The 16,054-nt window shown below is 39.3% G+C and overlaps 2 protein-coding genes across 2 annotated transcripts; both read left to right on the top strand.

Annotated features, from left to right (window-relative positions):
* The first annotated feature begins 1,345 nt into the window (after positions 1–1,345).
* Positions 1,346–1,920, top strand: LOC119767253 (speckle-type POZ protein-like). Its single transcript, XM_038255423.1, has 2 exons — positions 1,346–1,731; positions 1,891–1,920. The coding sequence occupies exons 1-2, from the start codon at positions 1,360–1,362 to the stop codon at positions 1,918–1,920; spliced, it is 402 nt and encodes a 133-aa protein (XP_038111351.1). The 5' UTR covers positions 1,346–1,359.
* A 371-nt stretch (positions 1,921–2,291) lies between these two features.
* On the top strand, positions 2,292–12,191 carry LOC6046033 (GATOR complex protein MIOS). The gene is made up of 6 exons (XM_001863259.2): positions 2,292–2,579; positions 2,642–2,824; positions 2,884–3,024; positions 3,088–3,207; positions 6,070–7,963; positions 11,783–12,191. Exons 1-6 carry the CDS (start codon positions 2,450–2,452, stop codon positions 11,880–11,882), a joined length of 2,568 nt encoding a protein of 855 aa, XP_001863294.2. The 5' UTR covers positions 2,292–2,449; the 3' UTR covers positions 11,883–12,191.
* The last annotated feature ends 3,863 nt before the right edge of the window (positions 12,192–16,054 follow it).

Here is a 16,054-nt window from a genome sequence, read left to right on the forward strand (position 1 = left end):
CTGTATCAAGTAGGCGAAAACTTGTTTTACCCCTAATCCGACAAAATGCTAAATAATATTTTAATTAATTCTAAATGGCATTTTTTACAATCAAATTCAAAATTACAACACTTCAATCTAATGTAAAATTTTCTGAGGATTCCGAATATGTCAAAATTGAGACCAAAAAGTGCCGCTATGGAGGCCTACAGGGCAAAAACTAACGTTGTAAAATGTTTGTTCTAGAAAAATCGTAAAACTATGAGAAAACTGCGATTGGCCAAAGTTATTGCTGTAGGCTTATAGTCCATGAAATTCCCTAACTTTTGACCTATGGGAGTATGGGTGTTGGAGGCTGTTGGCAAAGTTATTAAGGATTTAAAAAAATCCATTTTTAACAGTAATTTGCAAAAGCTATGAGAAAAAGTCAAACCAATCCTGGATGTCTATAGCACATTTTGAAGGGCTTCAAAAGACCATTCGAATGCATCTAAGAGAGTTGGAATTGATGAAGTTTTACGGAAATGCGAGCTATTTTAAGATTTTTCATGTTTTTTAGACCTCAAACTTCAGTGCCCGTTTTACCCCACTTCCCTTTGTCGTAGAGGGCTCATATTTGGCATGAGTTCATCTCATGTATAGACAAACAAACCCTGAAAGTTTCATCCAAATCGGAGCACCTCGATACGACCTGTTTCACATCGGTGAAAAACTCGCTCTTAATTGAAGTTAATTTTGTTCGCAAGATTGTTTTCGATGTTCTATCATTTCCAACAGGTAACGATGGATCCGGCCTGCAAAACAGAAATGAAAACGGCAGTCTTCCACTCAATCTGGATCATCAAAGGATTCTCCTCTATCCAGACGGATAAGTACAGTTCGGCCATATTCACCGGATTATCCGCGTTTACATCCCGTGCTGTATTCTGGTACTTTTCATTTTACCCGCAAGGCCATTCTGATAGGGCATACGTTGATGTAATGTTGAAAATAGATAACGGTGGCTCATCCAAGTTCTACGCAGACGTTGAGCTCGAACTCAACAAACGCTAGAAGGACAATCCGAATACCACAGGTTCCACTGATGTGTCGGGTTTTACAAAGATTGGTTGTGATATGAGCATGAGCCGGACGGACTGGGAGAGGTATCTGCTTCAGGATGATACACTTTCACTTCGGTTTAGGATTTCGCTCCATGAGATCGTTTCGGAAATGCAAAAACCCCTGCAAATGCTGCAAAAGGATTCCCAGCTGCTGGACAACTACGCTAGCCTGTTTTCATCGAACGAATTCTTCAGTGACCTGACGGTGGTCATCGGTAAGCGGGAATTTCCGGCTCACCGTGTTATCCTGGCCGTTTGAAGTCCCGTTTTTGCTGCCATGTTTAAGCACACCGAGATGGCGGAATCGCAGCAGAAGCGTGTGGTCATTCATGATATCGAACCGCACGTCTTCGAGGAAGTTCTTCGATTCATCTACACGGACACCGTTCAAGGGCTGGACAAGCTGGCTCATGAGCTGCTGGCAGCGGCCGACAAGTACGCGCTGGACCGTTTGAGGAACATGTGCGAGGAATGTTTGGGCAAAAATCTGTCGGTGGAAACGGTCACGAAAACGCTACACCTAGCGGACCTGTACCACGCCAAGCAGTTGCATCAGCTGGCGGTTCAGTTCATTGCCAAGAACATCAAGTCGATGCAGACGCACGATTGGAAGGACCTGCTCACGAACAATGCGGACGTTGCGGCTGAAATCTGGAGTTTTTTTTTGAAAAGGTCCTATAAACAATATTTTCATTTTTTGCTTTTTGGGTATTTTTGAATACCCCTGACTCAAGGCGGTTCTTAAAATACCCAAAAAGCAAAAATTTGAAAATTTGTTTATAGGACCTTTTCAAAAAAAACTCCAGAAATGTTCTCAGAACTTACTAAACTACGCTAGAAGTTTATGATTTTCGGCGATTGTTTTTTTCGAATTCTAAAATAATTCATGATTTAAATGTGTTGAAATTTTGAATAAACTTGAAAACATGAAAATAAATAGCTTTAATGTGCTTTGGTTGTTTTGAATTTGCATTTTATCGAAAAATTTCCGAACATTTTAAAAGTAACTTATAAAATGTTCCAATATAGTTAGAACAGCTGTCTCAATTCGACCCTTGTGTCCCGATTCACCCCAGATGACAGTATTCAAAAAATGTTTTATTTCAATGTGAGCTGCCACACTGCTCAACGCTTTCATTTTATGGGGCTAACGTGGCGCACACTTCTCCTCCGCCAGCTGTCAAAATCACATGCGCCTCGTGAGCCGCGTAGAACCAAAACAACAACATTGGACAAGCTGTTATCAGTAGTGCGTGTATTTCTGTGTGTAAATCTGCTGTTTTTCTAGGAAAAACGTCTCGTTACGCATCGTAATTGATCTGTTTTTGTTGCGTGTAATGTGCGCCCAGTGAACGCCAACGTCCAGGATGACCCAAACCGTTGTGGAACTGCACTGGTTCCCCAAGTACTCGGACCGCTTTCTGACGACGGCCGGATCGGAGATTAATCTTTATCAGGTGAAGAATCGTGACCTCGTCGACCATGGGATCAATACAAGTGAGTTTAGAAATTGTTTTAGTCTTGTGTTTGGTGATTATTGATCGATCTTTACTTTGCAGACATCAACTTGGACATTTCCAAGAGCACTACTGCCACACTGATTGCCTTCGAGACGCGTTACCAGTTTATCCGGTCGGTCGCACCGTCCTACCACGGGTCCGGGGAGATTCTGTTCGCGGCCGGCTTCCCCAACGGGAAGGTGGCGCTGTGCAACTTTGCCAACGAAAATAATGTGGAATTCAGTATGGCGTCAACGGATTCGTTGGTCTTTTCCAATTTAATCAGTCCATTTTCTTTCCAGCACCTCGCGTGTCTCGGCCCTGCACATGTCTCGCCTGGAGCGAGCTGGAACCGAGCATCATTGCGATGGGCCACGACCGGAACCGGTCCGACCACTGCATCACCATCTGGGACACCGAGCGGGGCGTGCCAAACCAGACGTGTATGCAGGAACTTGAGGGTTGTCTCGGATGTTACGTAATTTAAATTGCATTTTTTGTTTTAGCTATTCTTCAGCTGATTGGCCTGTCGGAAACGGCGCACTCGATCTGCTGGGATCGGACCTTCCCGCAGGTTATGATTGCCGGGATGAGCCACAAGTACATCAAGATGATGGATTTCAGGCGTAAGTGTAATGAATGCGAATTGCATTGCGTGGTGCAGAACAAGAGCGTCTACTAGTTCTACCAACCTTAGAATTATAGATGTGCAGTTGGTGTGAATACTGTGGAAGGAACCGATATTTTATAGTTAAAGACATAATACCCTTCACTTAATTTTGTCCTAGTTGATAAATGATTGAATAGTAACTGAACATTTAATCAACAAACCAAAGAACAAAATTACCTCTACCTTCAAAATCGTGGTACATATTATTGTATTGGAATTAAATTGAGCAAAACTATCTGATTTGAGTTCAGCTTCCTTTTTTTACTGAGTATGATCATAAAAAAATATTGGAGGACATTTTAAGGTCCGTGAATTTGAGAAACATACATTGATTTGGGACCAAATGTAGAATCAGCAACAGGATACTCGCACTATAATAAGAATAGATTTGAATTGAATTTAATCTGTTTAATTCAGGAAACCTGTAGCTTGTATACACGATTTTTTTTAATTGTAGGAGGTTATCGAGGGTATATTACAAGCGTACTGGTATTAGTATATCTTCATAAAATAAATGTTCATGTTATTGGCAACTAAATCACTTGAATATTACGTCTGTCACAGACGGTCTGTGTTAGGGAAATACCGGGGGGATACATGTTAACCCTCTACAACCTAACCCGCCTTTAGACAGGCTTCGATTAAAAAAATCACAAAAAAACATTTTTCAACCAATTTTTGATATTTAAAAAGCATTGGAAAGAAGAAAATTTTAGAAAACTCATGGGTTGGAAGTTTTACTTGTTTTATGTGACTTTGCCAATGTTTTTAAAAATGTATTTTTTTAGGTGTCAACTTTTGGTGTGTTTTTTACTAACATTTCTTATATTTAAGTAAAAATAAGTATGCAGTAATTTTTCTAGTGTCCCAGACTATGCCTCTAGGATTTTTTTTTACAATTTAAATGATAATCGTGCCATTTTATAGCAGAAAATTTGAAAAACAATCAAAAAATTAAAAAAGTGAATGTAAAAACATGAAAAAATTAGATAGGCAAAATGCAATGATAAGAAGTTTGGTACCCAAATACTACCAAAAACAAACATAAACTAACATGATAAATGCAAATTAAAATACTAAAAATGAAACACAAAAAACATAAAACAAGAGAAATAAAGTTTTTCGTAGAAGAGCAATTCCGTGTCAAATAAGGAATCGGTTTTCCCGTCCCTCTCCGATTTCAATGAAACTTTGTCGACATGTTGTCCTACGCTTAGGTAAGCCATTTTTGTGTATATCGATAATAACACTTGAGAAGGGCGTGAGTGTTTTAAATATTTTTAAATTTCGTAATTCAAATATCGCTGTATCTCGAAGCCGTTGCATCGTAAAAAAAGTGGTCAGAGACAAACTTGTAAAAAAATACACTGAAAGAAAAAAACACGCCACTTTTATGAGATTTTTTGATTTTTACGTTCAAAAGTCAAATTTGAAGGTGAGCCCACGATTTTTTTTCGTTAAAATTTTTTGTGAAAATAGCTATGATGTTACAAAAAGACTCACGAAAAATGCAGGGTGGAGCTACTCAACTAAAAAAACATAAAAATCATTTTCTGAAACTGTTTTTTGAAAAGTGCTCGAAACGTAAAAATCGATTCTCGGGATTCTTCAGACAATTTTACATAAAAGGTTACTACCATCCACTGAACTACACTGAAAAAATAATCTGTTTTCAGTTATGAGCAACGTTATTAGCTTATATCTGTAAGCCCATATTTATTATATTGGAGTACCCGCAGTCGAGCAGTTTTTGACAGTTCGCTCCATAAGAAATAGGGGAAATATGCCCATTTTAATCTCTCTAAGCCGTTCGACCAATTTTCATCACTTTTGCCGTTTTTCGTTATTAAATCAACATTTTCAAATGTATCAACAATGAAGAGTTGCTTGCTCACTTTTGTTTGAGCTATTTATTACTTTGGAACAGTCAAAAACACTTTATGAAAACTGTAATTCATGATTAAAGTGCTGATAGGCCGATAATAGAAATAGGCTGAGCAGGGATGGAATAATCGCAAAAAAATCAATTTCGCTTGCGAACTTTTTTCACCCGCGAAAGAGAGAGGAGGCAAATCACGCAAAAGAAAATCGCTCCCGAAATTCTCCAAGAAAATCAATCTGCTGATGATTTTTGTGAATTTCCTTGTCAGCACCACTTAATAACATTTATTTTACTTTGTTTACACACATTGCCCATCCACAAAATGTGACAGGTCATTTTACGACGTGTGACGTTACACTTGCAAGTGTAGAGGTGAAAAAGATGTTCTAGCGAATAATCAAGATGATGATTTCTTTAGATCCTTTCTACCGATCTTTCGTGCGCGAGAGAGGAGCGCCATGCTCCCTTCGGATTTTTTCTCGTGATGAACGTCCAGAGATTTTCTTTTGATGATGATTATTCCATCGCTGAGGCTGAGAAAGGGTATAGTTCCCCTACATTGTAGAAAAAAGCAAAAACTGCTCGAATGGAAATGCTCCATTGCAATGTGGTCAAAGACAATCTTATGGGAAATTGGACGAGCCTTCCGGTAAAAATATTTTCGAAACTGAAAAATCAAGTCTGTCATATAGAAATTGCCAAAAACCATCAAAATCCAATTTTTTTAACATTTTTATTTTTAAAACCGCTGTATCTTTACAAGGTTTGGACTTAGGACAATGGTCACTATGGAGACTTTTATGTAAAATTGTCTGGAGAATCGATTCCCGTATTCGGTCGGTAGAGGGTTAAAACAAATAAAGTCAGTTAGAATGTATAAGAAAACAACATCAGTTAGATTAATGTTTAAACCATCAATTTTTTTCCATTCCACAGAAAACCCCGCCACGGTCACGGTGGCCAACGCGCGCACCGTCAACGGGCTGTGCATCGCACCGAACGGGCGCTACCTGGCCAGCTACGTGGACAACGTGATCAACCTGTGGGACCTGCGCTCGCTGGACAAGGCCATCAGTCAAATTCAGATGCAAAAGAACATCACCCACCTGTCGTGGTGTCCGACTCGGTCGTCGGTCCTCACAACGCTGCAGCGCGACTCGCCGCTGATCAACCTGATCGATCTGCACTGGCCGGGCTCGGAGATGGACGGCGGGGAACCGCACTCGGTGAAGCGGTTCGTTTCACCGTTTCCGACGAGACACGGCAGTCGGGTGCCTTCGATGAGTTATCTCTCGTGGCATCCGTATGACTTGGAGCGGATGTTGGCGTTGTCCGGGACGGGGATGATCTGCGATTATAGGATTCCGCAGCGGGTGGCGATATCTTGGGATAACAACAACAATCTGTACGGGAACAACGGGAACGAGTTGCGACAGTTTACGTCGCCATCGCCGCCGACGACGCCATCGGATTCGTTGAACCAGTGGGATTGTGGGATTGACAGCTACGAAGAAGACGTAGCGGAAACGATCCAGAAGCGGGCAATCAACAACTACGGACTGACGGCGGAGATGCATCGGAATGGGGATTTGGCGGGGAATGCCAACTTGAAGGGAGTCTGGAAACAGCTGGATCACATGACCAAGGAGGACTGCAAGCTCGGGTTAAACACAATCCTCGGAGTTTGCAGCGCTCCCGATGGTCCGGCCATGTCCCGATCGGATCCTGTTATGATGAAGTGGACAGATTTCGCGATTGGTAGCGGATTGGTCGTGTACCGAAGCGAACATCGTGACACGGCCCAGCTGCTGTGCGGTTGGACGTTCGACCGAACCAAAGAGTCCTCCTTCGCGTCGTTCATCGACGAACTGTGCACGAACAAAGAGTTCACCCGGGCCGCCCTCATCACCTGTTTCCACTTCAAAATCAAACAGGCCATCGACATCCTCGGCAGAGGCGCCGAACAATCCGCCGATCCAAGCTCACTCCTTCGAGTAGCCGCGATTGCCCTGTCCGGATTCAGTGCCGAACGTTCCGGCCTGTGGCGAAAGCAGTGTGGTGCCGCACGAACCCAAATCGACGATCCGTACCTGCGGTGCATGTTCTCCTTCCTGGCGCACGAAAAAGACGGCTTCGAAACGGTCACCAACGAAACGGAAATCTCCCTCAGCGATCGAATGGCGTTCGCGTGCAACTTCCTGTCCGACCTCAAGCTGGCCGAGTACATCAAGGGAATGGTCGCGAACTGCATCGAGACGGGAGATCTCAACGGCCTCCTACTCACCGGAGCCACCAACGACGGAATCAAGCTGCTCCAAAGCCATCTCGATCGAACGGAGGACGTCCAAACGGTCGCCCTGATCGCGGCTCGATTCCTCACCTCCGACCTGCTCACCGACTACCGCGTCCAGTACTGGATTTGCACCTACCGCGACCTGCTGGACATTTGGGGTCTGTGGGAGCAACGCGCCCAGCTGGACATAAACCTCGGTAAAATCCGCTCACCCCCGCAAAACTCCCGCTCGGTGTTTCTCCTGTGCAACTTTTGCGGCAAGAACGTCTCGATGACCCTGCAGGAGGATCAACGACTTCGCAGCAACACCGCAGTGATGCACAAACTGTCCTCGTGCCCGAACTGCAGGAAGCCGTTGCCGAGGTGTGCGCTTTGTTTGCTGCACATGGGAACCACCATGGGAGCGGTCTCGCAAGGACACGCTGGCATCCAGACCGGTCAGGCCGGCTGGCAGTCGAAGCCGTTCTCGAAGTGGTTCTCGTGGTGTCAGACGTGTCGTCACGGAGGGCATACGGAGCATCTGGCTGAGTGGTTCAAGTGAGTATATCTTATTATGACATTAATGAAAAATGTTCTACTAACCGTTTTGGTAATCACATTTTCTGTTGTGCGCAATTCTTAAGTTTCCGCTATTTTTCCGCGATTCCAAAATTTGTATTTTATATTTAGATGAAATTTTGTCCATAATTTGTTTCCATACAAATTTGAGGGCGGTCCATAATAGTGTGCTATGAAAACATTAGAAAATCCATAACTTGAGAAGAGATGCTTGGTTTGGTGTCTTCAACAATAGAAGAAGGACGATTTTGAACGAACATAAAATCCTGATGTTTTCACAACACTTTTTATTACACAAACTCGATTTGGACGATCTTTGCCCATCCCGATTTTTTTTTATATATTAGTGGATCAAACGTGGCAACTTCTGAGCTATTAGGTTTTACAGCGTGACGTCACGAGCGCACACGCACACACATTTTCACTGAGACACGTGCAAAAAATGTAAACAGTGCAGCCAAGCTGTCAAATTTCTAACCTAAAAACCGAGTCGGCGTAAAACCTAATAGTGCATGAAGCATGACGAACGTTTTTATTTCGGCCCAGCTATCATTTTATTGAAAATGTAATTTTTGAAAAGTTGCATAGGACCAACAAATTTTATTTTATTTTTATTGAAAAAAACGTAAACAATCGATTGTGAACTACAGTACTCGTTCGGAAATTGGGCTGAGATGAGAACTTAGCTCAATCACCGAATGCTGCTCGCTAACACCCAGTCACGAAATATTCTAGCAGAGCTGGTTCTGCCAGAATCCTGCTAGAACGGCAAAATATTTCTGCTAGAATGCTGTTAGAATATCCAGCTCTGTAAGAACTCTGCTAGAATCCTGCTAGAACGTCGTGACTGGGCAGGGCTAAACGAAAAATTACGAGGGGAACACGGATGCATAATATTTTCCAGATGAAGTATAAAAATAAAAGTTACTCAAATTTATTTACAATGCTTACTCTTTATATTTCTTTAACTGAGACTTGATATAATAAAATTTTGGAATAAGTTTTTTTTATTTATTGATTTTTGCATCCATTGACCTCTCGGTAATTTCGGTTTGTTTTGGGTTTTTGACTAGGTTTTTGACGTTCGTTTGCTTTTTAACTGGGCTGGGCCCAGTTATCGAGCGTCCATTTAAAAAGCAGCCCTTTTGAACAACGCTCAATACCGAACAATTACTGTATTGAGAATACATTGTTAAATTTTTATTTTGGTTTTTTTTATCAAATAAGGCACTTTTGGTCTTCTTTCAAATTTTGAATATTGGGATAATTGATTTTGTGGTATTTTGTGTTTTTGCTGTAGTAGAATTGCTCAAGTAACCACGGGACACTAAAAAGTAACTTTAATTCAACTCTATATCAAAATATAAAGTAGGCTATTTAAAGTCACAAAACTCTATATTCCCAACATTCAATATTACGCCGTTTTGAAATGCTAGTCTTGATTTAAAAAAAATGAAAATATTGTTTTCGAAAATATCGGAAAATTTCACGAATATTTCATATTTTAGCATTGTAAATCGGACCATTAGTTGCTGAGATATCGACTTAGATATAGACTTAGAAAACATCAATTTTCCTGTTTTATCAACAAAGTTCAAAAAAGAAAAATATAGAGAATTTTCTCAGCTCTTCAAAAATATTTTTTCAAAGATGAGCAATCATGCGCACTAATTAAAAAAAATGAAAAACTGCGACTATTTCCACAAAAGTTACCTAAAAATGGCTATAACTTGAAAACGGTGCACTTTATCAACATTTCACTAAAGTACTTTTTGATTGCAAATTTGATTTTACATCGAAAAATTAAGTTGAAAAATTTTTGAGACCAATATTTTGATTTTTGATTAAATTAGTATCGATTCAAAAATTCATAACTCGGGCAAAACAAATTTCGCACAACCTGGAAATTTAAAAAAAAAATTTTTTTAATGACTCAAAATTAAATTTTTCAATATTTTTTTTACCCTAAAACATATCAAAAAATAAAAAATAGTGTTTTTTTTGCAAATCAAGTTTTTGTGACAAAAAGTTATATTAAAAATCACCATTTATTTACCAAAAAAAAAAATCAAATCAAATTATTCGCTCTACAGCATTGCCTTGGCGTTCTCGATTGCGAGATTCCTACTCGAAACTAGGTGTTCGAAGGCTTGATTGTTGAGGCAATTGCAAACCTCTTTTTACACCTTAGCTTCCATCCACCCCGGGATTCGAACTGACGACCTTTGGATTGTTAGTCCAACTGCCTACCAGCGAATCCACCGAGACAGGACCCAGGGAGACGACTCCTACACCTGGACTGAGCTAACAACCTAACCTTTGTAGGTTAGTCCGGGACCAACATTTACTTCCCCATCCGACGGAAGGCGTGTTCAGACAAATCTCGTCTCGAAAAATGCCACCGGGACCGTCTGGGATCGAACCCAGGCCGACTGGGTGAGAGGCAATCACGCTTACCCCTACACCACGGTCCCAGCTATTTATTTACCGTGTATCATTTTTTCAGTGTAGTCCTCATCTATACCTAAAACTTTGCCGAAGACACCAAATCGATCAAAAAATTCCTTCAAAAGATGCAGATTTTTGAATTTTCATATATCATTGCCAAATTTGTATGGAAAATTATATGGACAAACTAATGATGCAAAATTGCTTCTTCGGGCATACCAAAGGCACCATGAAAGTTTCAGTCGGATTAAAAAATACAAAAATTAAAAATTCAAGAAAAAATACCGATTTCGATATCACCCTAATGTGTAACCAAATGTGTATTGGCAAGTATACGACGATAACGAATAAAGTCAACATCTTTCATCATGGCTTAAACAGTCTTTAAAAATAACCGACCAACTTTTAATCGAGTGAAATCGATAATGTTTGTTTGCTCAATTTGAGCAAGTTAATTTTTACTCTATATTACTCTTTTTATGTTATTTAAGTTTAATTATATTTTATATTCCAGTAAACTCACGTTTTAAAACACTGTAATTGACCCTTACTTTAAAAAGCCAGTGATATAACCAGTGATATAACCTTTATTGACTATTAATGTTTATATTTGCTGTGCTGTAAATAGTTTTAAAAAGATAAATTTTACGAAACGGATGATAAAAAATTTATTGCTTAGTTTCAGAGTGTTACCATACAAATTACATGGCAAGAAAAAAAAACATAATGTACCACAAGAAAAAAAAAAAAAAAAAACACGACACTTCTATGAGATTTTTATTTTTAAAGCTTAAAAGCCAAATTTAAAGGTGATGCCACGATTTTTATAAGTTCAATTTTTTGTTGAAAATTTGACGTGCTTTCCCGTTAAAATTATTTTTGAGACTGAAAAATTGATACGCTATATTTTCACAAGCATTCGACTTAGGTATATTAGGACAATAGTGAATATGGAGACTTTTATTCAAAATTGTCCGGAGAAAAGATTCCCCTGACAGTTTTAATACATGATTTTTGTATTTTTTTTTAGGAAAGATATATCATCCTATATTTTTTGTGAGGCTTTTTGCAATATCTAAGGATATTTCCACAACAAAAATGAACAAAAAAAATCGTGGCATCACCTTTAAATTTGAACTTTGTTGTTGTTTATTTATTTAGGATGACTTTAATCTAAACATTTTTATTCTTCACCGAATCGTTCTAATGATGTTTTAAATTATTTTTTTATTCCTATCAGTTACAATATGGTTTAGTTTATGATTGAAAATAGTCTATACAAAAACATAAAAAGATGATATCAATAAATAAAATATCATTTTCTTCAAACCTTTTTCTCCCGAATCACAGCGAAAACACCGAGTGTCCGGTGACGTCGTGCAGCTGCAAGTGCTACGCCAAAGATCTTCCGATGCCGCAGTTTCCGCGCGAGAAGTACGCCCTGTCCTGATACCAACTGACCACATCGTTCTAAGAAGAAGCAGAAAAAGATTGTCTAGCTCAGTGTTTTGGCAAAGCTGTTATACAAATATCGTTTCCTTTATCGTGCTGCCAGATTAAGGTGAAAGTTCTTGTAATAAGTTTCGTTTTCTCGTAATGTGAAATAGTTTTTAAATGTTTTTTTGCTCATGTTTTCCCTTAACTTGATGAACTATTTTTTTTTCGTTTGTAAGAGATTGTTTTTTATGTTCTGCAGATTTTTGTAAATAACATTAAGAACGGTAAACGCAATTACGTAAAATAAAATATGCCCAGATTATGTTTGCCTTTTTGATTGCTTCGAAATACTCCATTTAACTTCATTGGGTGAAGCTAGGGATGTCTTGCGCAGTTTCAAATTCGTTTCCATTCCTTCATGTTGAAAATGTTGGCCACGCCTTCTCTTTTTTCTTTTCCACTCTTTTTTTTTGTCGATTTTTTATTGGTTAGGAGTGCGAAGGAAACGGCAAACTTTTTCCCGTTTGCTGTGGTTGTCTCTTTCTCTCATTGCACCAATACCACTGCGGTGCGATTAATCCGATGGATAAATTGCTGTAAAGGTATTTTATTGTCGTTCGTTTCGATCGAAAGGTGTGTGTTGTGGTTACACACTGAGGTAGACAGTACACAATTATTGGCCTGTGATTCCAATTACACACACAAACACTGCTGTGCATCGTTTAGTGGGAATGGGAGCGCGGCAAAATAATTGATTTAAATTTATCATTTATTACCGCGGGTACATAATTCACGTGACGGCGGCGGCATCGTCGTCGTGGCTGTTTTTACCTTTATTAAATTTTAACTAGTTTGTTGCGGTGCTCGATTGAATTTATCTCCGCTTTTTGATAATTTATGGTAATAGGATTCTTTTCTTTTTTTGTGTGTAACTAAAGTGTTGTTTTACCAACAGTTGGTTCGTTTACCCCATAAAGTTTAAATCGTTGCGGTTCATATCGATGGGAGCTGGGGAATCGTGAAGGTATTTTGCATGACTGGTTGTAATACTATTTGCTCCGTCCGTACTTGGTGCGTGTATGTTAATTGTGCCAATACATAACAATTTCAGCGTTTGGCCCGCAAGGAATCATGTGAATGTTTGATATTGTAGGTCGGAGGGACTTTGGATGCTATTGCGTTCCTAGAATTTATGGTATTTTTTAAAAATTATTAATGGCTTTAACAAACTGTTATTTCATTTGCACGGAAAGGGATCCATCGACAAATCAGGAGAGATTTTCTTCATTTGATTTTGCTAATACAGTGGACTCTCTGGCTGTCGATCTTCTCGATATCAATATTGCTCCAGCTGTCAATAAATTTTTCAGTCCCTTCAAATAGATTGCTTTGATTTTCCGTTCTATAATTTGATAACTCCCGCTCTCGACGGTCCCTTCAATATCGACAACGAGAGAGTCCACTGTATATGCAGAAAAAATCGTTAAGCAAGCCCCTTCAAAATCAACTCGAAAAATCAGGCGACAAAAATATTTTTTCGAAAAACTTCAAAGTTTGCTGGAAACAGAAATGAAGTCAACTGAAAACAATTTAAGATGCATTCTCCTGCGTTTGTAATCATATTTACTTACCATGTTTGGGCACGTTTAAAATATTTTGATTTTCATGAAAATATTTTGATATTTTGAAAAAAAAAAGTTTGCAAAACAACTGGATTGGTGTACAATGCATTTCAAAACACTTAAATCAGTCTGCGATCAGCAGAGAAGCGAGTCAGACGTGCGTCCCTCACAAACCAAAAAGTGCTTAAAAAGTGCAAAAATGCCTCACGGCAAGAAAAAGAGGCGGTCCTCACCAGCAGGATCGGCAGATTTGAAGAAGCTGAAGAATGCCGAAGCGCTACCTGCAAAGCCAGGCAGTTTGAGCAAGGACGCTCAAAATTGTCTGGAAACCAGTTCGCTACCCTCCCTGTGGACGTGAGCGAGAAGGAAGAATTTGAACGACGGGAAAAGTTGCCACCCATTTTTGTGAAAACATCGTCATCGGATTCGGTGCGAAAGTGGCTGACCGGGTTTATCAAATCTGGTGCTTTACGAGCTTCCATTCGCTTGTGTGCTGATGGACTCAAAATTCTGCTACCTACCAGAAAGGATTACAACTACGTTCGGGATTTCCTGAACAACACAAAGATTGAATACTACAGCCATGACGATCCAGGTAAACGCCCCATGAAACAGGTCCTCCGTGGCCTGTACGACATGGATGTGAGTGTGCTGAAAGAAGAGCTCAAAACTCTTAAGTTGAACGTGATCGAAGTCTTCAAGATGACGAGACACAACAAGGACATCAAGTATCGTGATCAACTGTACCTGGTTCATCTCGAGAGAGGATCGACAACGCCGTCTGAGCTGAAAGCAGTTCGGGCAATTTTCAACATCATCGTGACTTGGGAACGTTATCGTCCAGTGCACCGTGACGTGACACAGTGTTCGAACTGTTTGCAGTTTGGACATGGTGGAAGGAACTGTTTCATCAAGAGTCGTTGTGCAACCTGCGGAGGTGAGCACAAAACTCAAGCTTGCGAAACAATCAACGAGAACATCGAAGCCAAATGCTTCAATTGCGGCGGCGACCATTCGACAAAGAATCGAAGCTGCCCAAAACGAGCTGAGTTTGTAAAAATTCGGCAGCAAGCGACGACGAGGCACCAACCAAATCGTCGCAAAACACCACCAACTTACACGAACGTGGATTTTCCTGCTTTGGCGTCACCTGGAGTGGGATCTGTTCGAGTGGTTCCAAATCTGCAGCCATTGCCGTTGAATCAGCGGCAAAAAGTTGCAGAGAATACAACACCTCCTGTTTTCAGTCAGCAACCGAAGGAAAACCAACCAGCATCAACGGATGAAGGCAGTAGTGACCTGTTTTCACCACAAGAACTTTTGAACATTTTCATCGAAATGACAACAACACTGCGTGGTTGCAAAACTCGTGCGGAACAAGTAAGAACGCTTGGAGGATTTATCTTAAAATACAGTTCGTAGTTTACTCGTTCTGATGATTTTGAATATTTCAATGAATTTACTTTTTTAGTTTTAAGTTAGGATTAGTTGTTAAAGTGATTTTTTTTCTTTTTTACCCAAATGTATTCGATTCAATGCAAAAATGTAAAACAATTTGAAGTAAATAAATGAATGTGAACAGTTAATAAGAAAACGAAAAATATAACAAAGATGAAGAGCATGTAGCCATACCACTTAGAATGTAAATGAAATGTAATTATTATAAGAAAGTTCAATAAAGACATATTTAATTTCAAAAAAAATTTCAAACACTTAAATCATCCAAATGTTGAAACTTTGTCGAGTCGAGGAACATAAATAAAAAAAATAGTTTCAACAACCTCACAGCTGAACATTTTCGACAGGAAATAACCAGCATTTTTTTTTTGTTAATTTTGCGTTAATTTAGGTTACTCTGACAGAAATCCTACTGCAAGTGGCAGCTGCGGGAATGGCAGTTGACATTTTCATCTCAGCAGTCATTGACAGAAATCAACATGAGCAAAAAAACTTTTTTTGAACAATGGATTTTATCGAAAAATGCTGCAATTTTGACTAAAGATATCTCTCGAAATACATTACCAAACATCAAAATGTTAAATATAGTTGGAAGGTAATCGCGAAGGCTTTCTTTCACACATTGTTAAAAATTTCAAAAAATATTTTTTCAAGGGCAATTCTTAGGGTTTTTGTGACACTTACTCTTAATTTTAAATTTTGACCGTGTTCGTAACCGTTTTCATTAGCAAGTTGAGACAATTTTGCATAAGATCAACATGAAAAAAGTAATGTTATCATAATTATCAGAAGATTGGTCAAATTTCAGTTAAAAATCTGCAAAGCTGAAACTTCAGAAATAAGCCTTATTTACAGGCCAAACAAAGTAAGATTTTATTCGAGCCGAATGTACAATCATCTGAGGCAAATCTGTACATATAGGGTAAATAGGGACAGCTATTTCAACTATGCTTTTACTCAATAGATCATATTTTCAATTTGTTCATGTAAAAACGTACATAATTAAATAGGTTTCTAAATTTTAAGCATTTAAGTACTCTAAAAACTAATGTCCTTACTTTGACTGTAGTCTCAATTCGAAACTAAAGGTCAAAATCAAGGCATT

Source organism: Culex quinquefasciatus, chromosome 2 (assembly GCF_015732765.1).
Source record: "Culex quinquefasciatus strain JHB chromosome 2, VPISU_Cqui_1.0_pri_paternal, whole genome shotgun sequence".
Classification (NCBI taxonomy): Eukaryota; Metazoa; Arthropoda; class Insecta; order Diptera; family Culicidae; genus Culex; species Culex quinquefasciatus.